The 27778-nt window shown below is 44.4% G+C and overlaps 2 protein-coding genes across 3 annotated transcripts; one reads left to right on the top strand and one right to left on the bottom strand.

Moving 5' to 3' along the window:
- Positions 1 to 304: 304 nt before the first annotated feature.
- SPPL2B (signal peptide peptidase like 2B) lies at positions 305 to 22638 on the bottom strand. 2 transcript variants are annotated; one of them, XM_082071739.1, is made up of 15 exons: positions 22450 to 22634; positions 15741 to 15860; positions 13153 to 13335; positions 12408 to 12497; positions 11917 to 12056; positions 10305 to 10447; positions 9569 to 9665; positions 9296 to 9412; positions 7772 to 7853; positions 7309 to 7383; positions 7115 to 7177; positions 6326 to 6425; positions 5391 to 5468; positions 3775 to 3935; positions 305 to 2905 (listed from the first exon to the last, which is right to left on the bottom strand). In XM_082071739.1, the coding sequence occupies exons 1-15, from the start codon at positions 22504 to 22506 to the stop codon at positions 2615 to 2617; spliced, it is 1797 nt and encodes a 598-aa protein (XP_081927865.1). In that variant the 5' UTR covers positions 22507 to 22634; the 3' UTR covers positions 305 to 2614. The 2 variants fall into 2 exon arrangements, with proteins under 2 accessions (XP_081927865.1, XP_081927866.1); XM_082071740.1 differs by having other exon boundaries at positions 2770 to 2905; positions 3707 to 3935; positions 22450 to 22638.
- LSM7 (LSM7 homolog, U6 small nuclear RNA and mRNA degradation associated) lies at positions 22582 to 26656 on the top strand. The gene is made up of 4 exons (XM_082071741.1): positions 22582 to 22724; positions 23605 to 23695; positions 24635 to 24706; positions 25595 to 26656. The coding sequence occupies exons 1-4, from the start codon at positions 22680 to 22682 to the stop codon at positions 25735 to 25737; spliced, it is 351 nt and encodes a 116-aa protein (XP_081927867.1). The 5' UTR covers positions 22582 to 22679; the 3' UTR covers positions 25738 to 26656.
- The last annotated feature ends 1122 nt before the right edge of the window (positions 26657 to 27778 follow it).

The raw sequence follows: 27778 nt of genomic DNA, 5'->3' as shown, positions 1-27778 counted from the left end.
GATTGAACTGCCCAGGATCAGGGTCCGAACAGTCGCAGCCAAACTGGTGCACCAGGGTCAGCCCATTTGTACAGTGCTGGAAGAGCCAGAGGGTGAAACGCGTTGAGGTTCACACACTTCACCTGGAGATATTGCATTGAGAAGCTACTGGGTTTGTTTTTCCTGCATTGATCTTTGTAGTTTAAAATTAGAAATTCACTTAAAAATAGATGGAAAAGCCCCAGGAACGTGAGGTGAAGCACACGCTCCGATCAGACCCATCTAGGATGTAACAGGAACAAATCGACTGTTAAATGCCTACGAGTGGTAGGAATTCTTCTATTTTAATTGAGTTATAAACAATTTGAGAAAGAAACTGCTTCCTAATCCATGAGATATGAGAAGAAACGTTAAAATACACTTTCGAGTAGATAAAACCTAACGCTTCACCACCAGAAAGCCACTGGCTTTGATTATACAAAAAACTATTCCAAAGAACACAACTGAAAGATAATCAAGGCAGAAAAGCTTCGAGTGAGTCTCCAAACTGGTTTTCTTGCTGTTTGTCAAGTTCATTATTTAAAGACAAGATTGTTTTCTTAATTTAATATACATACTTATACAACGGCTTAAATTAAGGCATAATCCAGCTGGCTGAAGTTTGCAGTAAAATGTCTCTGTTGCTCTTCCTTTGTAATAATTGGTTCAGATTGCTGCTGGAAAAAGTCCGTTAAAGAGAGGTTTAAACCCAGATCTCTTTAGCACTACCATCTTCCCTTGGGGTGATCTGTAAATTAAATGTAGCACAGGCCTTTGGACTCAAGAAGCCTTGCAAGAAACTCACCATTAAATCAATTGGTCGGACAGGGCTGGAGGCTTCAAGCAGGAGCTGCTGAAACTGTGAAGCCACAGGGTGGTTTTACAGAAAAGCTTTCAGGTTCTGGAGAAAAAACCTGATCCATTGCAGGTGAAACAGAGAAGAACATGAGTTAACATCCCGAAAGCACAGGGCAAACTTTGGAAAGACCCAGACAAAAGGACAACGGCCGATAGTTAACACACAGACATGAAAATGACGCAACTCAACGTGCCAACTGGAAATCCTTGGTTTGAAAGCATTTTGCCTCTGATCGCGTATGCCGCGATGAGGGTTTTGTAAATCATGTTCTGGGCTCTCAAATACTCCGAGGAGTATTTTGAATGATATTCTAGGATCCTAGAATACTTCCATTTTCTCTTTCAGTTTGAACATGAAGTGTTTGAGGCTTTCTGGGATTGCAATTCAAGTGAAGAAGAGATCCCGTTATAAAGCCAAATGTTCTTAGATGGAATCAATAAATAAGATGCAAATCACGCCATCCGTCTGTGTACTAAAGCTGATGCACAAAAGACTCAATCATGTTATACAGGAAAACACACAATTTCAGGAATATAAAGACCAGCTGCACCCTAAAGAGTTTGAAATTCACCAATTTAGTCCTTCACAATGTCATGGAGCAAGAGGTGCGATAATCAGGTAGATCAGAGCCTGATCCAGAGCCAGGCCAAGTTCTGGCTGCTCTGGGACACGGACACACCACGACTGAGGCAGCTGATGAGCTACCGAGCAGCAAGTAGCTTCAAATCCCAACTGAGTACAGCACCGTATGCGCTCCCTTGGGCAAGACACCACCAGCTTGTTTCCTTCAGAATTAGGAACCGCAATTATATTCCTGAAACGAATAACAAGCAGAAACTCAAACCCCCAAACATGATCTTTTACTGCTTTACTTTAAAATTGTCCCCAGAAAAATATTGCCTATTAAGCTTAGTATAGTGCTACTACCTATTTGGCTTGTATTTTATTTCTAAAACATTAGACATTCTTAATATGCTTTTGCTTCCAGACAGTGTCCTGTGACCAACACCGGTTATTTTCAGACAACAGCCCCTAGAGTTCATATGAGTGCTTTGAAAGTTTCCTGTAGCTCCATGTTTTAAACTAGACTAGTAGCCAACCCAAGGACCTGGAAGTAAAAACAAAGACAAAAAGGTTAAAGAGATGCATTTAATGCACCACGGTGGTGTAAATCCTTTCAGAGGCTGGTAATTGAACCACCCTCTGCATTTCCTGAATGTCAGTTTGTACTAAAGCATTCCCTTGTATCAATGGCTTTGACAAGTAGGGAAAAGTAAAATATAATAAAAAGAGACAATAGGGAAAGTGCTAAAAGAAAACCGAACCTATCGTGTTTCTCTCAGCGAAGCATTGTAGCAAGAGTTCAATGCTTTTCCTCCACATTAACCTACGCTATGCTAAAGCAGCAACACCCACACGAGCACAGAGTACTGTGTAAATAAAGACTCTTAATACTACCCCGGTCTAATGAAAATGGAACGGTCAAAGGCATTCGCTAATAAAATGATCACTGAAATCCGTACATCAGAACCCTCGTAGAGCACCATATTTCAGAAGGATGTTTGAAGGGTGTAGCTGTACCGAAGCTGGAGGCAGCACATTCGTTGTTGGATTTGATGATCAGACTCCCCGTGAGGTTCCTCACCGAACGCAAACACTACTAAACCAGTCCTAAATACATACTGGTTTTACATGGATATGCTTGTGAGGGGAAAGAAGGAGTTCTTATCGCATCGTTTATTCCGGCTGGTTTTGCTCTGCGTTTAGGCATTTGTTTTCAGCGTCGTCCTTATTCTGCCCAGCCGGCTCCTCGCTCGGTGCGATAGGAATTTCGGACTGGTCTGTGTTTGCGTTGGTATCGGTTGGTTCCTCCGTGGCCGTGGTGGGGCCGTGCGGCTCCTCCACGTGCAGGGTGGGGTTGGTGACCTGCTCGGTGTCCGGCGGGGGATCCGGGACGCTGCCGCTGTCTTTGGGGAGCTCGGGGCAGCTGACGGGCGCGATCACCAGGGGAGGCTGAGGTAGGTCCTTCTGCAAAGGGAAAATCACAGTCAGTGACGGAAAGCAAGAATTACCACGTCATTATCAGGAGTGATGGTCATTGAAGGTCCATCATCTCCGTTATCATTCTCCAGTACGCACACAGGCAGACAATTATTCTGTCTTTGTTCCTGCTCTTTGTGCAGGAGCAAACAGCCTTTGGCCCTTGTCATTCCCCGGGTTCGCCCACCTCTGCTGTCAATGTACAACTGGCAACAGCACAGTTCAGATGATCTCAAATACTTTTCCAACAGTTACATTCTGTTCTCCAGGGGAAAGTTGTGAAGGTTATCACAAGTAGTTGAATAACAATAAAACTCACTGGGGGCGACCCGTAGCTTGACAGATTCGCCCTTGAAGTAATTATTCAAAATATATAATAATGTATCATGATAGAAATTATTCCTTTTGGAATAAAATCAGTTTCACTTGTATCACAGTAAAACAAAGTGATAACTTAGCATATTGAACTTGATTTCTACCTTCATAAGCAGTAGGCTATGCAAAAATACGAAGAACAAGATTTTAATGATATATTTCATATAATATTATAAAACATTATATTAATAACACCACCACCATGAGTTTCAACAGAGATCAAACCAGGAAAACTATAGCAGAATCAAGAAGGACCGGCAAGGTCTACTTTACTTTCCAACAGCCAGTTTAAGCGGCCATAAACCTTTTAAAAATAAAATCTCACTGAAGGAAAAAGTACGTAAAAAAAGCAAACATTCAAGCAAAACAAAAATCTTTGGTGTTGTTTGATAATACTGCAATGTTTTACTCAACTTTAATTTTAGTTAGGTTTTTATAACATTAGTATTTCTCGAAGACACTCATATCAAACTGGTATTCACCGCAAAGCCGCTGCCCGTCCAGAACATGCCCAGCTCCTTTCTCCAGAGAGCCACGGCGAAGCTGGTGAGCAGCGTGCAGGGCACCAGGTAGAGGAGGGCGGGCTGGCCCATCTGCATCAGCGCCAGGGCCACGAAGGTCACGAGCAGCCCTATGCCGTACGCTGGAGGGAAAAACCAACAAAGCACAGGTATTCACAGAGAGCTCTGCTCACCAACAACTAAATCCAGTTGGTGGCTGGTCATGAGTGGTGTCCCAGGGTTCAGTTCTGTTTAATCTCTTTATCATTGATCAGGATGAGCGGGTTGAGTGCACCCTCAGTGAGTTCAGAGGTGAATCACAGAATGTCAGGGGTTGGAAGGGACCTGGAAAGCTCATCCAGTGCAATCCCCCCATGGAGCAGGAACACCCAGATGAGGTGACACAGGAAGGTGTCCAGGCGGGTTGGAATGTCTGCAGAGAAGGAGACTCCACAACCCCCCTGGGCAGCCTGGGCCAGGCTCTGCCACCCTCACCCCCAACAAGTTTCTTCTCATCTTTAAGTGGAACCTCCTGTGTTCCAGTTTGTACCCATTGCCCCTTGTCCTATCACTGGTTGTCACCCAGAAGAGCCTGGCTCCATCCTCCTGACACTCCCCCTTTCCATCTTGATCCCCAGGAATGAGTCCCCCCTCAGTGTCCTCTTGTCCAGCTCCAGAGCCCCAGCTCCCTCAGCCTTTCCTCACCCGGGAGATGCTCCACTCCCTCCAGCATCTTGGTGGCTGCGCTGGACTCTCTGCAGCAGTTCCCTGTCCTGCTGGAACTGAGGGGCCACAACTGGACACAATATTCCAGATGTGCTCTCCCCAGGGCAGAGCAGAGGGGCAGGAGAACCTCTCTGACCTACTGACCACCCCCTTCTAACCCACCCCAGGTCCCATTGGCTTCCTGGCCACAAGGGCCCAGTGCTGGCTCATGCTCACCCTGCTGTCCCCAGGACCCCCAGCTCCCTTTCCCCTACGCTGCTCTCTAATAGGTCATTCCCCAACTTACACTGAACCTGGGGTTGTTCCTGCCCAGATTCAAGACTCTACACTTGCCCTTGTTCTATTTCATTCCATTTTTCCCTGCCCAGCTCTCCAGCCTGTCCAGGTCTCTGATGGCAGCACAGCTTCCAGTGTCACCACTCCTCCCAGCTCGGTGTCACCAGCAAACTTGCTGACAGTCACTCTATTCCCTCGTCCAAATCATTGATGAATATATTGAATAATACCGGCCCCAGCACTGCCCCCTGAGGCTCTGCACTGGATACAGGCCTCAACTGGAGAACAGGAGCTGAGGGGAGACCTTCTGATCTCTGCAACTAAGCTGCTGTAAAGACAGTGTAGATCTAAGGGTTATAGTGAGACCAACCATGGTATCAAGAAGCTTCCCTTATATAAGGTAGCTCAGGAAAATGACACCAGAGAAGGTGGGGATGGAATGTCTAGCCTTGAAAGTACTTTGCTAAAATATTTCTGTTTAATAACAAAAGGAGGAGAAGAATTAAAAAACAAAACAAATGATGAAATACGTGATCAATGGTACGTTTTTAAAGAGAGCAATTCCTGTAGGTGAGGTTTGCAGGTGTCACACGTACCTATTGTGCAGGCTACAAAATAGACCCTGGACGACTGCACCTGGATATCGAACCTATGGCAATAGGCTACCAGTAAGCCTAGGAAAGGAAACAACAATTACAACAGGCTTTCAAATACATTAAGATATACAAACCTATCAAAGTATCTACGAACTTCTAAGATATTTTTTTCCAACACTTACTTGGACACCCCAGTGTTTAAATACTCTGAGAGCATCACTCAAGAAGCTGCACAATATGTGATATGATAACACAAGCCCGGTACAACAGAAGCACTCTAATAAAAAATTAACATCAAATATACAGATCCTAGATACAAAATGTTATCCCTTCCCTGATAAACAGTTGTAAAAATACAGTGTTCACACCAAGAATAAGGGTAAGTTCATCCCTTCCAGTTCCTTGTAAAGACAGGAGGAATTTATGGTTAATGACTCCGCCTGTTACAGTTTTGGGAAGGGACACAGATGGGGATGACACAGTTTATATTTCCCAAAATGCAAGAAAATCAACCAATTATTTCCAGAAGGAACCTGAAAGCCAGCAGACACACACTCGTTTTCACCTGCCGCAGTGCCAGAGATGCTTCTACATACAATGTGAAGTCAAACTGGAGAGAAGGTGCTAAAACTGGATGTTGTGTGACTAACAAAAATATGAAGTTTAGGCTGGTCAGCTATGTGTGTAAATGGACAAAAAATTTCCTCTGCCACCACACTGTCGAAGATGTTTTATATTAAATTAGTTGCTAAATCAGCTCTTAAGATTTCCCTACATTTCTTGACATCACTGAATGTGAAACCGAGCAATAAGATTAACGTGTGTTTAATTTCTTACGGAAAAAGTGAAGAGTGCAGGAAAAATAGAACATAAAAGGCATAAACTAATATGACAGTGCAACATGGAAAATTCTGAATGCACTCAACAAGAAATACCTGGAACTAAAATGTCTCCAAAGCCCAGGAGAGAAAAAGGCCTGTCGCACAGCGCCAGGGGCGAGGAGTTCAGCCGCGGGACCTTCAGGACCATCGGGAGCTTGGAATGAGACAGACATGGTCTTAGTTTTATAAATATTTTAACTTTTACTTATTTATTTCATCAATATTTCAGCTGTTTACTCTATATACTGACACCATCTACCAGAACTTGTTCCTGTTGTATTGAAACTGCAGATTTCAGATAGAGCAAATGTATCTTTTGTTATGTTAGAGATGCTTATGTTTAAAATATATTAGTGACAACGAACAAAACGTGTTTAAGACAGAAGTGATGAAACATTTTCTAAAAACAAAGAGCCAAGACAACTCCACGTGACAGACACCTCAAAACACTAAGGACAAGAATGTAAGAAGTTAAAGAAATTAGCATGGATTGACAGAGTGACCACAGAAGTCTTCTCTCTTTAAGTAAAAATGGTGCTTCATTAGCAATAAATCATATTTACAAGTGTAGCCACATGTTTTTGTGAAGCTGAGCTGAGCAGTTTCCTTCCACCGAAACCCTTTCAAAGATAAAGGACCCAAGTTGTTGTGACGAACCACTAAAAATCTGCTTTGTCCCTTGTGTTTGGTGCAGATTATCCGAGAGCCCAGGACTCCTTATTTCCACACTCAATTATTTTCGGGCTGGCATCTCCATTTCGCCTTTGTGGACTTTGAATTTTAAAGAAGTTGAAGGTGCAATAGCTGAAAATTAGTGCCGTATTTTCGGATGACATTCAGTACCTTTTCGTGAGTGGCAGAATCGGACGGGCCTGCAGCCACCTCCACCATGATACTCTCCCCAGTCTAAAGCAAAAAATAAGAGAAAATTGTATATTAGCGCTTTGCTCAGCAGGTCTGGAACCATTTAGGAACACACAGAGAAACAGGTTATCACACTTTGTGAGCAGCAGGCACTAGAGAAGTCACTTCCTTACCTTTGTTAGAAAAGGTGTGATAAATACAAAGAATACATCATATACGAAAAGGACCAGGAGGAGCAAGGTACAGCCCTGGAAGAAGAGACAAGATACTGGTATTTACATACTGTGCTTTAGTTAACAGCAAAGAACTCATAATCAGCAACTTAAAACCATTCAAGGAAAGAACTAACAAGGACTAAACCAAGTCACCGACGTAAGTATTTTTCATAATTTCCAAATATTTTAGATGGAGTAATTTGGTCTCACATGCACCAAGTATAAGAAAGTCATTCTTAGACACAAAATTACATGTTAGACCCTAAAAATCTTTATGGTCTATTTATACTCATCACATCACTCTCTTCCAAACTATATATGAGCAAAAGTGCATTTCCAAGCCAATGACACCATTATAAGTGGCTCCTCTCTTCAACTATATACAGGCAAACATTTTTTTAAGTCTGTTTAACTCTCATACCTTAAATGTAGGCAGGCGAATCGTTTTCAACATGTAAAGACAGAAAGCGATCCCTAAAGCATCTTGCAGAACCCAGGCCCACCTAAAGGAAGAGGAGAGGAACGTTACTGCAGGAATGTCAGACCAAGCCTTGGCCTCACCAAGGACCTGCTTGGGAGAAAAACCTTTATTAGAAGTACTTGCTTGGAATTGACATTGTTGTCAGTGTGGATTTGCAAATGGGAAGTTGTGCTTGATTAACCTGATAATGTTGTACAATTAAAGAACTGGTTTGGTGGATGAGGGAAGAGCAGGAGGGATATTTATCTAGATGAAGGTTTTCCATTGAGGATCTCCCATAAGATCCTCCTAGAGAAGCTGATGAAGCGCGGGCTGGATGAGCGTGTTGGACTGAAAACTGGCTGAATGAGGTCAGTGGTACCACAATAAGACGTTCCGGGGTGCTCTGGCCTGTGTCTGTGTGTATGGCCCCATGTGCTGAGGGTACAGCTGGGGCTGTTTCTTGATTGTGTTTCCCAAGTCAGGTACAAAAGTATCAAGGCTCTTTACTCTTGATTGCTAGGACCAAAGAGAAGTAGGATTTGAGATACAAACCACTAAGGTTTCCCTAAAATCAATAAGGTCTAGATGCAGATGATAGATTATGCTGCTGTAATCAATTCCTGAGCACTTGCTGATGGAGCTTTGGGCAGGAAACACTCAGGTTCACTCCAGCTTTGAGGCAGAAAACGCGTTTCCTAGTGCTAAATATCCCAGGACAGAACAGCTCTATACTACTCTGTACTCCTCAGTCTGACACTTATTGCCCTAAAAAGTGTTTCAAAGTCGATGCTTCCTTGATTTATGAGTTCTGTGAGTGAGGCACATTTGAGGCACAAACACAGTGTCTGTGGGACCGGGAGCAGAAACAAGATGGCATTTCAGTTCCGATATCAAATCCCTGCTAGAGGGGCCAAGAAGACAAACATATCCTGTATATATGGGGAAACTGGAGCATCTGGGAGTAAGGTAAGGGGTCAACAGCAACAACAACACAAACAACCCCCCCAAAACCAACCAACCAACACCAAAAATCAACAAAACCCTCTAACAAAAGGGGTAAGAACGTGCTATAATTAGGTACTGTGGCAATACTGGACATAGAGGATTATTTACTCATACCAGAGAAACTAAAGATTTGAGTCTTCACAGCTCTTATTTGCATGCAGACCATCACCTGAAGGAATAAGTCAGACAACTTGTGTCCAACTTTCCACAGCGCTTTTGAAAAGCTGCTTTAGGCCAAAGAGATCAGAACAGGGACTGGGACTCAGAGAAATTCGAGCTTAACAAGATATGGTTTTCTGTAACTTAAACCAACAAGATAAAGTACATAAGGAACAAGCAGGAATTTCTGCCCAAGTCTTTAATTTCTTCCCTGTTGCTCCTAAATTCTGCATAAGTTCAGGCTTCTATGGATGTCAGTGACTTATATTGTAAAGCACATTACAATTTCTAACACAAAAAACTAAAATACACACTTACTGATCTTCGTTTCTGAAGATTCCCCAGACTACGCTGACAGAGATACAAAATACGGCCAAAACCAACATCCGGACCTGTGGACGCTTGTGAAAATAAGGCAAATTGTTGTCTGGGATTCTGAAAATGAAACACACCAAAGCTACAGTTGTCTATGTAGTTACCCTCCTCCTTTATAAACATTTTGAAGTATGAAACCACCTTGTAAATCCCACACTTACTCAACCCTATAAATAATTAATTTTGCTCATTAAATATTCAAAGATTGCCACATACCTACACTTTCCCAAGGGGAATCTTCTTACAAAGGGAGAGAGACAACTGTAGAGACCAATGGAGGCAGCCAGGCAGAATATCCCTATGATAACGTAGACTGAGAAAGAAAAAATAGTAAGTCCCCGTAGGATACGAGTATGTGTGACCATCATAAGGGAACTCTTCCCTTTACTCAATAGTAAAATGAATTAATACAGATTGGGTGCATCTTTCATAACTTATAAAAGGATGGAAATCACGACGCATTAGACTCTTGTGTTTTTTGTCAATCAATTTGATAAGTGATCAGTAGAAACTTATCTTTATAAAGGTAAAAAAAGATAAATTGATCCTGTATCTCATAACTTAATGACATATTGAACAATAATAAAAAGACAAGTATAGGTTTGAGGACAACTTTGACAAAAATAAAAGGTGGAAGCCATTAAGTCTGTATCTACTTAATAGGCTTTAATATTTGAAAGAAGCTCCATGACCCGGGTAACTATAGACCAGTCAGCCTCACCTCCATCCCCTTCCAATCCCCGACATTCTGTGATCACCTAATACAACGTCAGTAAAAGCAGGTATAGAAATCTACTCTACTCTACTTACAGGGTTTTACATCTTATTGGAATGAAGAAACATGGCAGAAAACAGCCATTTCATAACTATTTCCAGAGTAAAAATGTTTCTTAAATGATGGCAGCCTTGTGATATTGAAGATGTATCAATACAAATCCAACTTGGAAAGTACCTAAGTGGTCATAGAAGAAATAAAGGAGGACCAGCATGGAGCAGCACATCACCACGAACACACAGATCATGATCGGAGTCACATCAACCGTTTCATCGTCGTGTTTCTCTGCCCCGTCGTCACGTTTGTGCTTCATGTATCGCCTGAAAGAGGAACAGGGTAAAAATCAGTCCATTCCTTCTGCAAGGAAACATGAAAGGGCACCGAATTTCCAGCGAGAACTACATGGGGTTGGAAACATGACACAACACCAATTGTGCAGCGATTTCCACTTGGGTCAGCGAGCTCCACGTTTTACATGGATATATGAATACCAGATGGAACACAATGCATAAACCAGTAACTGCTGCGTTAATTTATCAATTTTTCATCCACTAAGAACTCAACAGAATCCTGAAAATTACTACAGAATAATTTGCTGACTTTAGAAGAAATCCTGAAGTCAGGTTGTGTATATAAAGTAAAAACGTGTCCTGGTTTTGTTAAAAACAAGACCGGTTCTCTTTTAGTGATTTTTCTCTCAGCTCAGTTCTTTAGGTGGCTGTACTTCTCTGAGTTTTAGCTGCATATTTTTCCTCAGATGCTGATAAGAGACCAAGGGAATGCTGAAGAAGCTCATGTTTAGATTTATTACTATGGTAGCTAAGAAAGACTGATAAGTTTTCCCCAGTTCCATTGTGAGAGGGGCGTGTTTGAGGAGGGGTGGATGAACAGGTGACTAGAACTGACCAACTAAGTATTCCATCCCATAATCGTCACACCCCCTATGTAAGAGGGTGATCACAGGGTCACACTCTCTTTGCCCACAGCCGACATCTAGAGAGGCCCCTGTCTGTCTGTCTGTCTGTGACCTTCAGGCCCTGCATCCTGCACCCAGGTTCCGCTTTGCTGTGCAGTCCCGCCCGTGACTGCCGGGGCCTGAGCTGCAGCTGCTGGAGCCGCCAGCCCCGCAGCCCCAGCTCTGCTGCTGAGCGACGCCAACTCCGCATCCAGCGCTTGAGAGTGGGTTTGGATAGTTTGTGTATGTATTCTCTATTTATTAGTAGCATTAGTAAAACCCTTTACAACTCTCCAACTTGAAGTCTAAGTCTCTCTTCCTTTCCTCTTTCCAATCATCTTTCCGATCTAAAGGAAGGGTGGCAGGAGGTAAAGGGGATAACAGGGAGCGTCTGCCACGGTTTACTGCTGCCTTGCCTTAAACAGGGACAGATTTAATTGGTGGCCTGTATGGGGAAAGAAAAAGACCATCCGGGGAGCAACAAGACCATATGGGGGAAACGAGACCGTACAGAGAAAGCGTATGGGGATGAGATAAGAGAAACCGTGAGGAAATGTTAGAAATAAGTGTGGCACAGATGACCCCCACCCTCCAACTCCACTTACTGGCAAAACGTAGCCATAAAATTTCAATAAAAGACTCATAATAAACACAGGTACATTAACCATCAAATCGTTTTTTCTGCACTATACGAGTAAAAACAATTTTTATAAAATATTTTGATGGTGAATTTTTGCAAAAGCCCAAATAGGAAGCTCGTTACTATCCAGTTTTCCTTCTGAGCTTTTCAAATATTTGGCTTTTTGACCAGGCAAAATACTAAAGATTACTCACTTTTTCACATCTCTGCTTCCTGCCCAGTAGCCTCCAATTGCAACGGTCCCCACGGCCATGACAAATATAATCACCATGTTATAGTCCAGCACGGGCTCGTTGGGTGCGTACATCGCGCCCTTCACCGAGCTGCCGAAACTCTGCGGGGGCAAGTACAAGCTATGAAGAACTTCCAAAAAGCCACCCCAGCAAAGCTTCAGTTATTTAGTTTTCACTAAGCAACCTCACAATCAAGCTTTATTAGAAATACTTGAGAACAATCTATTAGCGACATTTATTTCCAGCACCAAGCTCCATTCTGATTTTATTCTGAGGATGACAAATAACCTCCTAAGAGAGCTGCAGGTTTTTTTTCCAAAACATAATAATGCAATTTTCATGAGTATAACTCTCTACAGATTCAAAGCTTTTAAGATGGACTTCAAATAGTGTTGAACAGTGACTCGTTTAAATCAGAGAATACAAATCAAAGCATTTAGTATCAAGTTTACCTTGCCAATATCTAACATATCAGTATAGCTGAGCAGAGCCACAGGAATGTCGATTTCTTCATATTGACTCCTGTTACCCCCAGGAGGAACCTGAAAGACAGTTCAGAGCAGGTAAGATGATATTCATTTCTGTAAATATTTCTATCGCAAAAGAGTTCAAGTTGCAAGTTCTGTGTCTGTTCATTTGGGAAAATTTTTAGAAAGGAACATAATGAGCAAAAACTGCAAGTGAGAATGTACGGCCAAGTTGTTAAAGACTGTAACAGCCAAGCTTCAAGCAGCATCAGGGTCGTGGTTTTAGGACTCGTGTGCCTCTAGGATTGACTACAGTGTTCAAAACTGCTGATTTGCCAGAACAGGCGCTGGTGATGCTCCAGTTCCAGCCAAAGCACCCGATTCACTGTGCTCTGGATCTCACTGAAGGCGGGAGGATGAGTCAGGAAACCAACCTCCTCCTTCCATTCCTGTACTTCATGATAGAAGATAATTCTGAGCCCTTGATTTGAATGGTACACAGGCTCTAAGCAGCACTCCTCCGACTTCAATGAGACCTGCTCTCCTTTAATTAATCCTTCATTTAGCTATATTATTTCTACATGTATTGATACAATGTACGTACATGCGCAAACACACACATACATAGATTTATTTTAAAGAGGAGCATGAAATACCAACACTGAGCACTGAAGACAATATCCAACATTAGAGGAGTATCAGCAATATATAAAGACAGAAAGAGACTCACCAGCCTCTCTCTGCTGACAATCAGCAGCCCACGAGCTCCGTTGATCTGCGCAAGCCTCACTTTCTCATAGAAGGTGCAATTCCCTCGCATCACCATGGGGATTTGGTTATTAAATCCCCCATCAGGTACATCAGAAGGAGAACACAAAACGGACGCTGTTTGATCCTGCAGTTGTAGGAGTGACTGAAACGAAATAAATTAGTTAAATACATATATAAACATGTAAAATAAAATGATATCAGAAGTCAAGAGCAGAAACCACAGTTTCTAAAGGGTAATTTTGAACTTTCAAGTAATGGAGTGACAGAATATTCTCAGAGAAACGGGAAAACTGAAACATTGCTGCTTTTCCTATTGCACAAGGTCCTGCCTCATGTCACCTGTTGTACAGAATTCTACTGGTAATAAAATTTGAGTTATGATCCATACTTGCATGTTTTCTTCAGCACTGTGTCTGTTCTGAAGGGATGTAGGAGTACAGCAAAGCGTTATCATTGCTGGGGTGGCTCAGATGATTTGGGGTATAAACAGCAAGAAACACAAGCACAGGCTGAATTAAAGTACAAAAGCATAGGCAATAAATTTCCATTTTAGAACCAACCATACCCAGTTGGCTGAGATTTTGCATCCTAAGCACCCAGATGTTGGATTCTAAGCTGCTTCCCTCACTGCCTGTGGTTCAGAGATGTTGCAGACCTGCCCCAGTTCCTGAGACCCAAAGACATCAGCTCTGGGATGTTTGCACAGGAACAGCCCAAAGACACTTCAAGGTTTTAGAAATAACATCAGCAGAAATTGCTCCTTGCGAAATCTTTGCCCAGTTCTATTTGAAAGTCACCTGAAAAGTGCAGTTATCTACCAAATAACAGTTTCTTGGTGTGAGCTGTGCTAACACAAGCAGGCCCCATCCTCACTCTTGCTGGGGGTTTGAGAAGCGCCAGGGTAAAGTTTTAACCTGAAAAGCTGTCACAAGTAACACTTTGTGTTAGAAATCCACAGGTATGTGATATGATGCCAAATACCTGGTTGCTGTTTTAGGAGGGAAAGGTGAGGGTCAAGCTGCCAGTAGCTCCAAGTTTATTCTGAAAATTGCCATCTCCAACCTGTCTCCTACTTCAGAGACAGGAAAATGTCTCCACAAACGCTTCCTGGTTGTCCAGGTTTCAGGAAAGCTTATCAGCTCTAACGGAGCAGAACGCAAACGCCAAGTGAGCTCAGGTTGGTGCACTGTATCCCCTCAGTTAGTAAACTGAATGGCTGGAGTACTGGAGGGAAGGAGAAGGACCAAGAATGTGATGAAAGGGAGAGGCAGAGGGAGAGCTGAGAAAGGAAACAGGGAGAGCCAAGGGATACAGCACAGGCAGCCCCAGTGCTCCGGGGAATCAGAGAATCATTTCAGCTGGAAGAGACCCTCAGGATCACCGAGTCCAACCATAACCCAACTCTGACACTAAACCGTGTCCCTGAGAACCTCATCTAAAATGCCTCTTAAAACCCTCCAGGGATGGTGACTCCAGCACTGCCCTGGGCAGCCTGTTCCAATGCCCCACAGCCCTTTGGGGAAGAAATTGTTCCCCACATCCAACCTCAACCTCCCCTGGCGCAACTTGAGGCCGTTTCCTCTGCTCCTGGCGCTTGTTCCTGGGGAGCAGAGCCCGACCCCCCTGGCTCCAAGCTCCTTTCAGGCAGTTCAGAGATCAGAAGGTCTCCCCTCAGCTCCTGTTCTCCAGCTGAACCCCCAGGTCCCTCAGCCGCTCCCATCACACTTGTGCTCCAGCCCCTCACCAGCTCCGTTCCCTTCTCTTCACTCTCTCTAGTCCCTCAGTGTCCTTACAATGAGGGACCCAACTGAACAGAGGATTCACAGTGGGAGCAGAATCTGTTCAATGCTTCAGTTCAGTGCAAGTTTTTCTGGACTATATTGGCTCCTGCAGAGCTACTTAAATATGTCCCCAGTGCATTTTTGCGAGGCAAAGGCAGCTGCAGGATCTGAGCTGGATTATCTAGGTGATCTGCAGTTGCAATAAACCCGCCATGGGTAATTAAAACTTGATTACACACTGATAGGCAACATTAATAATTCTGTGTAGCCCTCAGCTGGTAGATTAAGGAATGCAGTGAACGAAATGAACAGAGTGTCAGTCCACAATTAGTAGCTGAGAAAGAACTAAAGGTCACAGTTCAGCATATTTTATAGCAAGGCCATGTGGTATATCTTTTTGTAGCATCGAAAAAACTCCTTTCCAACCACCTGGACACCTTCCTGTGTCACCTCATCTGGGTGTTCCTGCTCCATGGGGGGATTGCACTGGATGAGCTTTCCAGGGCCCTTCAACCCCTGACACTCTGGGATTCTGTGATGTTAAGTGCCGTTTTCATGTTGGTCTGAACCACAAACAGTTATTCCCTCTGCATGCTGCTTGGAAAGGAATATTCCCACCATAGCAGGTGATATTAATACAGAAAAATATTTTCTCTGTAGAGCAAACAAAGTAGTTGCTTCAAATTCTGCTCATCCAAGTTAGAAATCAGAAGTTTCCTCGTAATTTTTAATACATTCTTCTGCCATTGCTTGGCGAGGTACTTACAGCTTTACCCAGATCGTGTGGCAAATGGGCCCACTGGGAGTTGAAGAGGATACAATAGTCTTTTCCTTTGCTGCTCCCCTTCTCTGACAGGACATGCACCATCCCGTACTCGCAGCACACCTGAAAATACAACAAAAATGTCACCACAGGAATTTTAGGTCCCATGAAACGGCCGTAGTGAGAGGTGTAACTTGCTGGTGACTCGACTGCTTCGTATTTTAAAGAAAAACAAAAGGATTCTACCATGTTTCAATATCTATGCAGGGAGTATGGTGGAATTTGTCATTATTTCCATCATATTTCAAATAAAGGCTTTGGATGCATTAAGCATATTTGCTTCTGCAGCAGTTACACCAGTTTAATGCATCTTCTCGATTGTGATACACTGTCTGTAGTCCGTTGATTTGGGTAAGCATTCTAACCACACCTAGCCACTAGAAGTTCTCTTTTTAACACAGATATTTTCAGCTTCCCATTGCAAAACAGCAATACTTAGCAAATATCATAATTTCCTCATTATTTTGGTTATGTCAGACCATATCAGGCCATTTTCCAAGAATACTGAAAGACCAAAGGGCCAGCACAGGGTGACAGCTCATCACAAGCAAACACCTATTACAGAGTTATTCACAATCTTGTCATTCTTCATGACATTTACATATTTTCTCGCTTCCTTCCATCCATATAGCGACACAATTTTGTGAGTACCAGATATATTCCTCATCTTCCAGCCAAAAAGCCACACCAGAAATGCTACAATACCATCCACAGAACCTGCAAAAGTCAATATTTTGGTGGAGTTGCTGCCGACGTCTGCTTGCACACCAAGGAAGACAACGCAACAAGTATGTGCTGCTAGTGATGGTTTTATTTAATTAGTGCTGACTTCAGTCTCACATTAACTGAACTAAAATAACTGTAAATCCTCCCTGCCCTCAGAAATACACGAAGTGTATCACAGGCTCTGCTGTTCTTGCAGTCTAAGAGTTCTGATACAAATCCTCCTCATTTCTAAGTGACAAAGGGGTCCCTAGCGTTGCTTCTCTCAGACAGGGGGGTCTCCTCCTTGCTGGAACAACAAGACACACAGAATTTCATTACAACATCAGCCAAGTCACTATTAATTTCTACAGGACACTTCCATGCTCCACAGGGCAGCACCAACGGGGTTGCAGGCACCATCTCCACTAATTGCTCATATATATATATATTATTTTTTCCTTTAAAATTTGATTATACAGATCCAGACCTATGGTTCTTTTTGAAGGAGCGTCTTGTTATACTTTAATTACTGCTTCAGAGCCTCACAGTATCTTACTGAGCAACTTCATTGTCTCAGTAATGCTGTCTGGCAACAGATTATAAAAAGATGATGCTGAGAGCAAATGCCAATTATATATGAGCTATTAGATAGGAAAAAACTGACCCCATATTAAATGTAGCATCTATAATACTATATAAACTATATAACTATATAAAATACTATTTTAGCTCAGTTTTTGGAACCCAGTGCTCAGGAAAACCAAACATTGTTAATGTAACTGGATAATGTGTGTATTCCAAGACCATTGTTGTACAGGGAGGTTTCTCATTTTATAGGCTTTTAACTGAGAACTCTCAAGAATCCTTACCAGCAATCAGCACTTCGAAATCTGTTTTAAAAAGATAATATCTGAAACACATTCAATAACTGACCTGGCCTTAACAAGCTGCACATTTGGGTTCTGGTGGAATGCTGCCCATGCTTTAGTGATTCCGGGACACAGGACGAGCAGAGACCATCAGTTCACCCACTGTGGCAGCCTCAGGAAAAAGTCAAATCCCAAAAAAAAACCCAAACAAGCAAAAAAACCCCCAACCCAACTATCTTATCTTCCTACCACCCCCCTTCGTGTCCTACTGTCCTCTACACATGGACCCAACTCCTCCTTTCCCATTCTTCCTCCTCTCTCTCCTGTCCAGTACCCTTAATCAAGACTGAAGACACATTTAATTGCTCAGATTTAGTTTTCCCCGAGCAAAGTACTTTGTGCCAACCAGACCTGATGAAACCTTGTACTGGAGAGAAACACAACGCAATACCCCTAAGCATCAATGCTACTGAATTAGAAAGTTGTGACAGACTAATCTGTCAACGTCTAGTTTAATATCCACAGTCTAAACAGATTAATGATTTGATAACTGCACAGTTACAAATACACCTTCCACATTTGTTTCTGCAGGTAGCAGCTGAGAAACAAGGTACTAAAGATGAGCGGAGGCAGCAGCAAACACATCTTAACACATTTGTTCAAAAACCCACTAAAAGAATCCCTCGTTCTCATTTCTCCCTCTGTATCTTGAACCTTAAACCACAGAAGTGACCCCGAAGCCATAGTGGAGGCTCAGGGTAAAAAGATGCTCTTTGAAACACTTGAAAGAATCATCCTTTAAACAAGCGATGTCCACGCTGCCTGGAGGATGAATGCTGCCATTCTACCACATAGCAGCAAAGAAACATCAACTAAAAATATACAGGAGGTAAGGATTTTTATATTTAGCTCTTTTGTATATAATTGGTCTACGATAACTTATACATCACCTTTTCCCTTTTTTTATAACATTAGTGCTCATTCAGTGCCCTAAAATCTATGAGATTTGTCCTGAGTGTGCTGGGCTGGTTATACCGTTTGTTTCAGTGCAAATTAAAGTCACTTGCAAGTTTACAAGATACAAATATTTGTGGAAGAAGGAGATACTATGGTGCATATGTGTGAGGAAAAAATGTGTTTAGCAAAAAACTCCAACTATTTTGCCATGGTGGACTTTTAAACTCATGTCTCGGCTATCCAACCATAACACCTAAAACCCCTGCAGCAAAAGGGAGAAGTAGTGAAAAATAATCCAGGGAGAAGTAGTGAAAAATAATCCATTGTTATTAGCTTGAATTTTGCTTTCAAGAGTAACAAGTCAGAGATCCCAATGCAGACACAGAGAAAAGACAAGAACAAAAGTGTTTCCTGCTTATTGCTACAGGATCTGACTGGGCTTAAAATAAACATTTTTTAAAAATAATAATAAAAAACCCACAAAAAACCCCAAACACAACAAACTGAGTAGCTCAGTTTTGCATATTACGTGTCCAGCTGCCTCCCAAATCTTCAGGCAGTTTTGCAGGAGCTGGCGACCTGTAATTGAACAGCTTTATGCGTATATAGAAACAATTGATCTGTATGGTTAAAAGTTTTACACTTACAAGATCTAAACTACACATCTTTAAAGCACGAGAACAAGCGCAGGGTGTGTTGCTACGTTTCCATTTAGATAACATTACTGGAAGTCAGTAATAAACCCAAACGGCACAGCAAAGACACTAATACACGATCGTGCTTTCTGAGCAACTTAATGGATCTTCTTGAAAGAAATATTAAGGGAATAAAAGGTTCTTAATGTGAAGTGCTCTAAACATTCGAGAAACTCTGTGCTTTCCTGTGCCAAGAGCCAAGTAAAAATCAAGGATGAGAGGAATTAAAAGGAATATGAGAGGGCTAAAAGCAGAAGAGGTCGCAGAGAGTCCATGGAGAATGGAGTCCGTGGGGAACGAGGATTCACAGACGTTTTAACAAGCAATGATCTCTGTGAATCATAGCTCTGAAGTCTGTTAACAGCCACAAATTTGTGCTTATCCTCCCACCTCAGCAGAGCCATCGGGGTTTCTTGTTTCGGTACCACAGGGCTTGGATGCTTCCAGTTGGGTTTTTATTTATGCCACGAGGTATCAAACAACACGAGTCAGTTCAAAGCAGCTGATGCGCTGGGATGGTGGCAGCACTTGGGATGGTTCTTATTCCTCGAGATGACTCGGTGTCCTGGATTAACCCAGGAGGAGTCATAATCTCCTACACAATGTTCCTACCGCCCCAAGGGCTCTTTTTTCAAGTGTCTGGATGCCCAGACCAGCCTTTTTCAAACACTGACAGAAAAACAGTCGTGACAATAAGGTGTTTTATGATACTCCCTTCTTACAGTACATATTATTTAGAATGCAGCATATATTATTTAGAATGCAGCATAACAAAGTGCAATAGGGATGGGCTTCCTTGCCTCAAACAGCAGAAGTAACTTCTCCTAGTTAAGTAGTGAATTATCTGTTTTCCCTATATGAATAAGGACTATTTGTATTTAAACACCGTTACCAGCCTGGCACCCATGTTCAACACCAGTGCCATGTCACAAGCAAAGCTGCAAAGCTGCTAGAATCACAGTTTTATCTTGTATGATTAACACAAACCCAGGTATTTTATATAAAGCTGCAAAACAAGGAGAAGGTTTTCATAGAAGTGTAAAGTTTTAGGGCAACTGAGCCCATCTAATCCTTTGTGGCATGAGGAGAACACGCTTGTTTGCTCTGAACCTCAGCAGACACTTCCACGGCTTATTTAATGCACTAAAAGAGCAGAACGCTGCCCATTTTTTTGCTGAGTTTGTTTTTTTTTTCCTGTCATGTTGAAGAATTAATGCAGCTCAGAAACAAGTACTGGGGCTTGCAAGTTAAACGATGGAAGAAGGTTGGAGAAGAGGAATTCAGCTCACCCACGGTTCAAAAAGCCGACCTGGTCACTCCTTGTTTGTCCCTCCCGGCCTGTCCCCAAACTCACCTGGATGCCCCAATTTTTGCCCCTTTCATTAGCTCTGTACCAGCTACTTTGGCCACCTGAATCTCCAAAAGGTTTACCTGGGGTGTGTTGTTTCCCCATGAACTGCACTGATCCGTGTGGAGACCAAAAGGGCAGAACAGCAAATTCGCACACAAAGAAACTCCCCTTCAAAAAACACTGTACAGCAGAGAGAGCTTCAAATTCACAATGCAACAATTCCATGAGACTAAATTGTCAAGCATCACCTTAATTCAGAACTTCAGACAGTCTCTTCACCTTGTTGGACCCACATCATATTATAGAACGGTCCGATTTTAAACACAGAAACCATCACCTCAGTTCAATATTCTGCTGAAAGCTACTATAGTGAAGACCAAATCCAACAAGATCTTGTTGCTATAATATATTCAAAAGCTCATCTGCTGTTGTTCAGGACAAGTGAGAGGCAGCAATGCCAGGAAGGAATGGCCAGAATGAAAGTTAAATGAAAAGCCAGGACTCCAGCACCAAAACAAGTTCTAAGTGCAGATTGTACTTGGATCTAGAAGATCACAACCAGTGTCTAGATGAGAACTCGAAGCTGTGCTTCACTAGCCGAGCTGTTCCTGCTCCCTGTATATAGCAGTTTAGAAACAAATGTGGCCACCACTAAAAAGAAATCTTATTATCCTATCTCAAGGAGGGAAACATCCCTCAGTCCCTGGTGTATCATGGTCGTACGCGTGCACCAGAGCACCCTGCTCCACCCGAAGCCGAGGATGATGATGCACCACCCAAAAACACACTGACAAGAGATGCAGAAGCATTTCAGATACAAGGCATTCAAACAAATTTTACACAAGCCAGCCTGGCTAACAGAAACATACGAGCAGCATACAGTAAATTCAGTTTGCTGCTGTTCAGCGCAGGCCAGCTCGCTCCAAGCTTGCTCAAGCATGTTAACACTGTTCTGCTGCACAAACACACCGAGTGAGTGACTTACAGAACGAAGCATCCACCAGTGGACAGTCCCTCCACACCAATGTGCTAATTTTCTCCAAACCAACAGATCAAACCGACCCCACGCCAGTCCCTGACCCACTCTGACATCTACCAGCCACTTGAAGAGTTAACAGAGATGCCAAAAGGGACAGGGCATGTAGGGAATAAGGAAGAGATGGTGCAGGAAAAGAAAAAAGGACATGATGCAGAAATAACAAAGAAGTAAACTGGCAACCAGGTCATTGTGTAACTAAAGATCACTGGCAGGAATCAGTAAGGGGACAGGTATGGAAGAGGGCAAAAATTATACTGTTGTGTTACAATGTTACACCAATAAGACTTAAGACTAGATGATACCGTCCAAATTACCTAATAAATACCCTGGCGTTGGGCACCACTGAACAGAGTCTGGTCCATCCTCTGACACCCACCCTGAGGCATTGATCCATTGATCAGATCCCTCTCAGCTTCTCCAGCTCAACAGCCCCAGCTCCCTCAGTCTCTCCTCATCACAAAGATGCTCCAGAGCCCTCAGCAACCTTGTCACTCTCTGCTGGACTCCCTCACAGCATCCCAGAATGTCAGGGGTTGAAGGGCCCTGGAAAGCTCATCCAGTGCAATCCCCCCATGGAGCAGGAACACCCAGATGAGGTGACACAGGAAGGTGTCCAGGCGGGTTGGAATGTCTGCACAGAAGGAGACTCCACAACCCCCTGGGCAGCCTGGGCCAGGCTCTGCCACCCTCACCCCCAACAAGTTTCTTCTCATATTTAAGCGGAACCTCCTGTGTTCCAGTTTGAACCCATTGCCCCTTGTCCTGTCACTGGTTGTCACCGAGAAGAGCCTGGCTCCATCAAAGACACAAACAAACTCCAATATCCACACACATAAACCCCGCTGAACGGGGTCGGTCCCCCCACGGCCGCGCCGCCCCCGGCTCCTCCCGCCCCGGGGCTGCGGCCGCGCTCGGCCCGCGCCGGGAAACCCCGCCCGAGAGGGAACACAGGCCCGCGGGGCACCGGCAGCGCCGGGCCCGCCTTTCCCCGCCATCCCCCGGCGCCTCCCCGCCCGAGGAGCTCCCGGCCCCTCACCTGCGGCAGGAGACACAGCAGCAGCCAGAGGCGGGGCCGGCCCCGCTCCGCAGCCATCCCGGGCCCGCCGCGCCGCCGCCCGCTTTGTTTCCGAGCGGGGCCGGAGCCGGGTCCTTCCTGCACCGGGTAACCCAGCAGCCCGCCCCCGGAGGTCCCGCCCCGCGCTTCCTGCGCCGCTAAATGAGCTTCGCCGCGGTGCGAACGTCACTTCTGGTGAGCGGCCGAATGAAATGGCGAGCGGCGGCGGAGGCGGCGGCGGCGCGGGCAAGATGGCGGTGAGGAGCGCGGCGCGCGCCGCGCGGGCTCCCGTGAGGCGGCGATCGCACCGAGCGGCTGCCCTGGGGGTTGTTGTGGCGGCGGGGCCGCCCGGGGCCCGCTCAGCCCGGTCAGCCCGGTCAGCCCGGGTCCTGCCGTGCCGCGGGGCGGCTGCCGTGGCCGTGTCACACCACAAGTGTTACGGAGTATATGGGCTCCTCGCTGTAGTAAAGCCCTTGGGGAGCTGGAGCGAGTTGAGAGAAGGGAGGGGAGCTGCAGCACAGGTGTGATGTGTGGGGACTTAATGCAGAATTCAAACAGAGGAGGAAATTCAGCCGAGATGCAAACTAAATGCTGGGAATGTGGGAAAAGCCATTTACCCCTTTGGAATGGGACAAAAGGCTCCGGAAAGTGGAAAACTGGATTTTCTAACAGGGTCTTGTGCAGGAGCACAAGTGTGATGGGGCTGAGGGACCTGGGGGTTCAGCTGGAGAACAGGAGCTGAGGGGAGACCTTCTGATCTCTGAACTGCCTGAAAGGAGCTTGGAGCCAGGGGGGTCGGGCTCTGCTCCCCAGGAACAAGCGCCAGGAGCAGAGGAAACGGCCTCAAGTTGCGCCAGGGGAGGTTGAGGTTGGATGTGGGGAACAATTTCTTCCCCAAAGGGCTGTGGGGCATTGGAACAGGCTGCCCAGGGCAGTGCTGGAGTCACCATCCCTGGAGGGCTGGACAGACGGACATGAGGTTCTCAGGACATGGGGCAGGGACAGGGGTGGGCTATGGTTGGACTCGATGAGCTTGAGGGTCTTTTCCAACCAAAATGACTCTGTGATTCTGTAAATGCAACTGGGGGCAGGGAAAGGTTCTTTCTAGTTCACATCACCTCTGCTCCTCTCCCTCAGGACAAGGAGAAGAAGAAGAAGGAGAGTATTTTGGATCTCTCCAAATACATCGACAAAACAATCCGGGTGAAGTTCCAGGGTGGCAGAGAAGGTGAGCGGGTGGATGAGGCGTGGGCCGCTGCCGCATGAAGCTTTTTTGACGTATTTCCTTGCTCTTTGCCTGTCGCCTCTTGTCTCTTCTGTGGTCACGTTGCTTTCCAGCAAGGACGATGAGTAGCGGGAGCTTTTATTTGTTACTATTCACTGTTACCGGTGCGAGACTTATCTTATCTCCTTTATCTTTTCCATTTTACCTTTATGTTCTCTCTGTGCACCTTTCATCTTTTTTTATTAGTTATCTTCAACTGTCTTGTTTCTTTTGTCTGTTTTTTTCACATTGCAAGAAAACGCACAGAAACATTTATAGGTGTTATGCTTAATACATCTGTCATCTCTTAACGTTCTCAATGTACTTGGAGTTCATAGATTATTTCAATATATTTCACTACGGTTCCTCATCACTTCAGAGGCTCTTACGTCATTTTCCCCTCCATTTACTTGTAGTAGTTGAGATTTTCTTCTAAAAAAAATCATGCTAATTCCTTTACGATCTTCATATAACACCTGGGATTGTATCAGCCTCTGATTTGGGCTCTTAGTGGTGACAGCAATGCTGGTAATCAATAAGTATTTTTCAAATGGGGAGATCATTCTGTGTGGTCTTGCAGTTTATTTAGGACCAGTCGTGTGGAGTCACGTTCAATTTTAGGCCAAAACGCTTGTCTGTCTGCAGTGAATTCTCATGCAGGCAGTGCCGATGCTAAAGAGAAGTTCTAGGAGGGCAGCTAGAAGTTGAGTTTTCTGTGGAAAACACTTCAAAATATTATAGTCTTGATTTATTTTTTGCCATATTCCTTTGCTAAGGGTATTTATTTGGTTTTGGTGGTTTTTCTTTTTCGTGGTGTGACCTGGATTAATTTCTTATGCTGAAATATTCTTAAAATGCCCTGAAATTGGCCAAAAACACTGTGTTGTGTGTTGTCTCCAACAGCAAGTGGTGTCTTGAAAGGATTTGACCCTCTGCTAAACCTTGTGCTCGACGGTACCATTGAATACATGCGAGGTGAGTCGTATGTTATCTCTGTAAAGCTGTTTTCATTTTCTTTTTCTCCCCAACACTGATTTTCTTCAGAGAAATCTTGCAGCTCACTGAGTGAATAACCAGAAATCACAGGTTGGCATCATCCGAAGTGGGACGTGTTTGTGATAACTAAGTTGTAAATAGAGGGATAAGGTACCAGAAGTTGGATGAAGCATGTTCCCTGTGTTAGAACATTCTCGGTTGTTCTTGCTTGAGCTCCTCTGTGACTCATTTGGGGCCCTTGTCCTCTAAAGCTGGAATAAAGTGGCGTCTCCCTTCAGGTCAGGCTGTGCCCTTTGTTTGCTCAAAGCGGGAGAAGCATCTCAGTGAGAACCCATATCTTACTGTCTTTAGTGTAAACACCCTTAGAGGGAGTTTTTAAAGATGAGTATAATGCGTTTTTATTGGATATATTGACCTCCCGAGGGGGTAGAATTGGCTGTTGTCTGTTTGTCTGTCCCCACCCACAGCCCAGTTGGGAGTGCTGAAGTCAGGGGCTTTTTCTGATTTACCTTGATCCCAAAATGTTTGTCTATAATGGCATTTGAAATGGGATCAGGAGCTTTTTTAATCACTTGTATTGTGCTTTTGGTCGAGCTGAATGGAAGAGCCTTTGAATTCCTTAAAATACATGTGTTCTGCTTTTTATACAAAGCAAATTCTCTATTGCTCACTGTGGCATGTGCTACTTTGACAGTAAGTGAATCAGTAATGTCTTGAGGACATCACATACCGCTGCTGCATCGCTTCTGTAGTCCTCGTGTTCCATAAAACAATGCAGACGCCTGGAAAAAAAACCCTTTTGAAGCTGATGGAGTTTGGTTTCTTTTCCTCATCTTGCCCTGGTAACTGTGGATCTCTGCTTTTCAGATCCGGACGATCAGTACAAACTAACAGAAGACACACGTCAGCTGGGCCTGGTGGTCTGCAGAGGGACTTCTGTGGTTCTCATTTGCCCGCAGGACGGAATGGAAGCCATTCCAAACCCCTTCATTCAGCAACAAGACGGCTAGTGCTTGATTCTTTTATTGTCTCTGAAGACTTCAAGGGTGCGAATCATTGGAGAAAACGATCAGTGTGTGAGCAGCCTCCTGGTGTGGGGAGGAGCTCGAATGTGTATTTGTTAGTGTGAAACAATGGGCAACTTTTCTTTTTGTGGCTTTCCGTAAATGAGGAGAGGATGGGGTGTGTAAGGGGTATGAGGAGAGGATGGGGTGCTGAAGAAGTAAGCTCTGAGTTCTATTTTCTTTTACCCAAATAAATGTGTTAGCGGAGGGAACACACTGTCATGGGATTGTCAGAGACCCTCTTGATCTTGTGAGTTTTGAAACAACCACATAAAATTAGTAAAGAAGGCCCTGAACATTGGTTATTTTATTTACATTTATAAATATATGAACAAAATCTAAATTAACCTAGAGCCTGAATACATGAGAACATGTGTTTCTTCCTCTGAGCCGTCAGTGCTCGGCTGGGAAGCGTTGTGTCTTTGTGTCTTCCTGCTGGTCGGTCTCTCTTGCAGGAAAATCTCTTGCTTTGTACAGGACTTTGTCACCTTTTCAAGCCACGTAGCCAAGCAAATCTTTCCTAGCAGCTGTTCCAGATCTTGCGGGCTGTGGTTTGTGTATCAGAAGGCTCCCAAATTCCTACAGAAACACTGGACTGACTTCTAGGCTGATCCTCGACTGAGCGATGTGAACCTCACGGACAAGTCTGTTCGATACTTGGAATTTTAGGGCAAGAATATATAAGATCCTAATGTTCGGTTGTAGGCAGCGCCTGGCAATACTGCGTATTTTTATATTGTAGCTGTCCACATGTGGTTCTGTTTGTTATAACTTGATTTGTAAGTAAACATTTTTTATTTCTTTTATACTGCAGAAATAGCAAGAATTGAGGAATTTTGAGTGAATAAATACAAATGAATCTGTTTGTAAATGTCTGGTTTTTAGTCTGAAAAAGCGCTTTACAGCCGCCGTCCCAGCTCTCCGCAGTTGTAAATGGAAATTTTTTCAGGAGGTGCTTTGCAGAGCTGGCTGTGTGGTCGTGCTCCTTCCTACATTTGTTTTCTGACGCTCCAAAACTTGTTCTTCAGGCAATCACACCATTCAGAGGGACTCCTCATTTCACAGAATCCCAGAATGTCAGGGGTTGAAGGGCCCTGGAAAGCTCATCCAGTGCAATCCCCCCATGGAGCAGGAACACCCAGATGAGGTGACACAGGAAGGTGTAACCCCCTTCTAACCCACCCCAGGTCCCATTGGCTTCCTGGCCACAAGGGCCCAGTGCTGGCTCATGCTCACCCTGCTGTCCCCAGGACCCCCAGGTCCCTTTCCCCTACGCTGCTCTCTAACAGGTCATTCCCCAACTTACACTGAACCTGGGGCTGTTCCTGCCCAGATTCAAGACTCTACACTTGCCCTTGTTCTATTTCATTCCATTTTTCCCTGCCCAGCTCTCCAGCCTGTCCAGGTCTCTGATGGCAGCACAGCTTCCAGTGTCACCACTCCTCCCAGCTCGGTGTCACCAGCAAACTTGCTGACAGTCACTCTATTCCCTCGTCCAAATCGTTGATGAATATATTGAATAATACCGGCCCCAGCACTGCCCCCTGATGCTCTGCACTGGATACAGGCCCCAACTGGACTGTGCCCCATTGACCACGACTCTCTGGCTTCTTCCCTTCAGCCAGTTCGCAGTCACCTCACTCCCCGCTCATCCAGACCAAGTGTTTGGAGCAGAATTTGCTCGTCATCAGCCCAAGTCGAGTCTTGAACTGCCCTTCTCTGCAGCGCAGACTCCCGAGTTGTGTTTGGGAGTCAAGTCCCTGAAAATAATATGAAAGTAATAGCAGAATTTTAAATGTGTGTATGCTTTTCTATTGGATTCATTCCTGTGACTCCAGAAACCACCTGCAACAGCAGTTTTGCAGAATCCTCTCCCAGAAATGCCCTTTCCAGGGGAAAAAAGAGTGCTTTGTGATCCTGATTGTGGAATATTCTCCACTGAGAAATGGGACCGAATCGTGCTGGGCTGAGCTCTTGGTGACAAGGG

Source organism: Streptopelia decaocto (assembly GCF_964273445.1).
Source record: "Streptopelia decaocto genome assembly, chromosome: 24".
NCBI classification, from domain to species: Eukaryota; Metazoa; Chordata; class Aves; order Columbiformes; family Columbidae; genus Streptopelia; species Streptopelia decaocto.
Note: the sequence above shows the minus strand (reverse complement) of the source record. Positions and strands in the feature narration are given on the sequence as shown.

What these genes read in the sequence shown, in the direction of transcription:
- SPPL2B (XM_082071739.1), bottom strand. Translation starts at nt 22,506, where the DNA reads ATGGCTGCGGAGCGGGGCCGGCCCCGCCTCTGGCTGCTGCTGTGTCTC. An exon ending in CACACGATCTGGGTAAAGCT is followed by an intron (nt 13,336 to 15,740) that starts GTAAGTACCTCG and finishes ATTTCGTTTCAG; the next exon opens with TCACTCCTACAACTGCAGGA. An exon ending in TTCCCCTTGGGAAAGTGTAG is followed by an intron (nt 9,413 to 9,568) that starts GTATGTGGCAAT and finishes TTTCATTTTCAG; the next exon opens with AATCCCAGACAACAATTTGC.
- LSM7 (XM_082071741.1), top strand. Translation starts at nt 22,680, where the DNA reads ATGGCGAGCGGCGGCGGAGGCGGCGGCGGCGCGGGCAAGATGGCG. An exon ending in GCGGCGCGGGCAAGATGGCG is followed by an intron (nt 22,725 to 23,604) that starts GTGAGGAGCGCG and finishes CCTCTCCCTCAG; the next exon opens with GACAAGGAGAAGAAGAAGAA. An exon ending in GTTCCAGGGTGGCAGAGAAG is followed by an intron (nt 23,696 to 24,634) that starts GTGAGCGGGTGG and finishes TGTCTCCAACAG; the next exon opens with CAAGTGGTGTCTTGAAAGGA.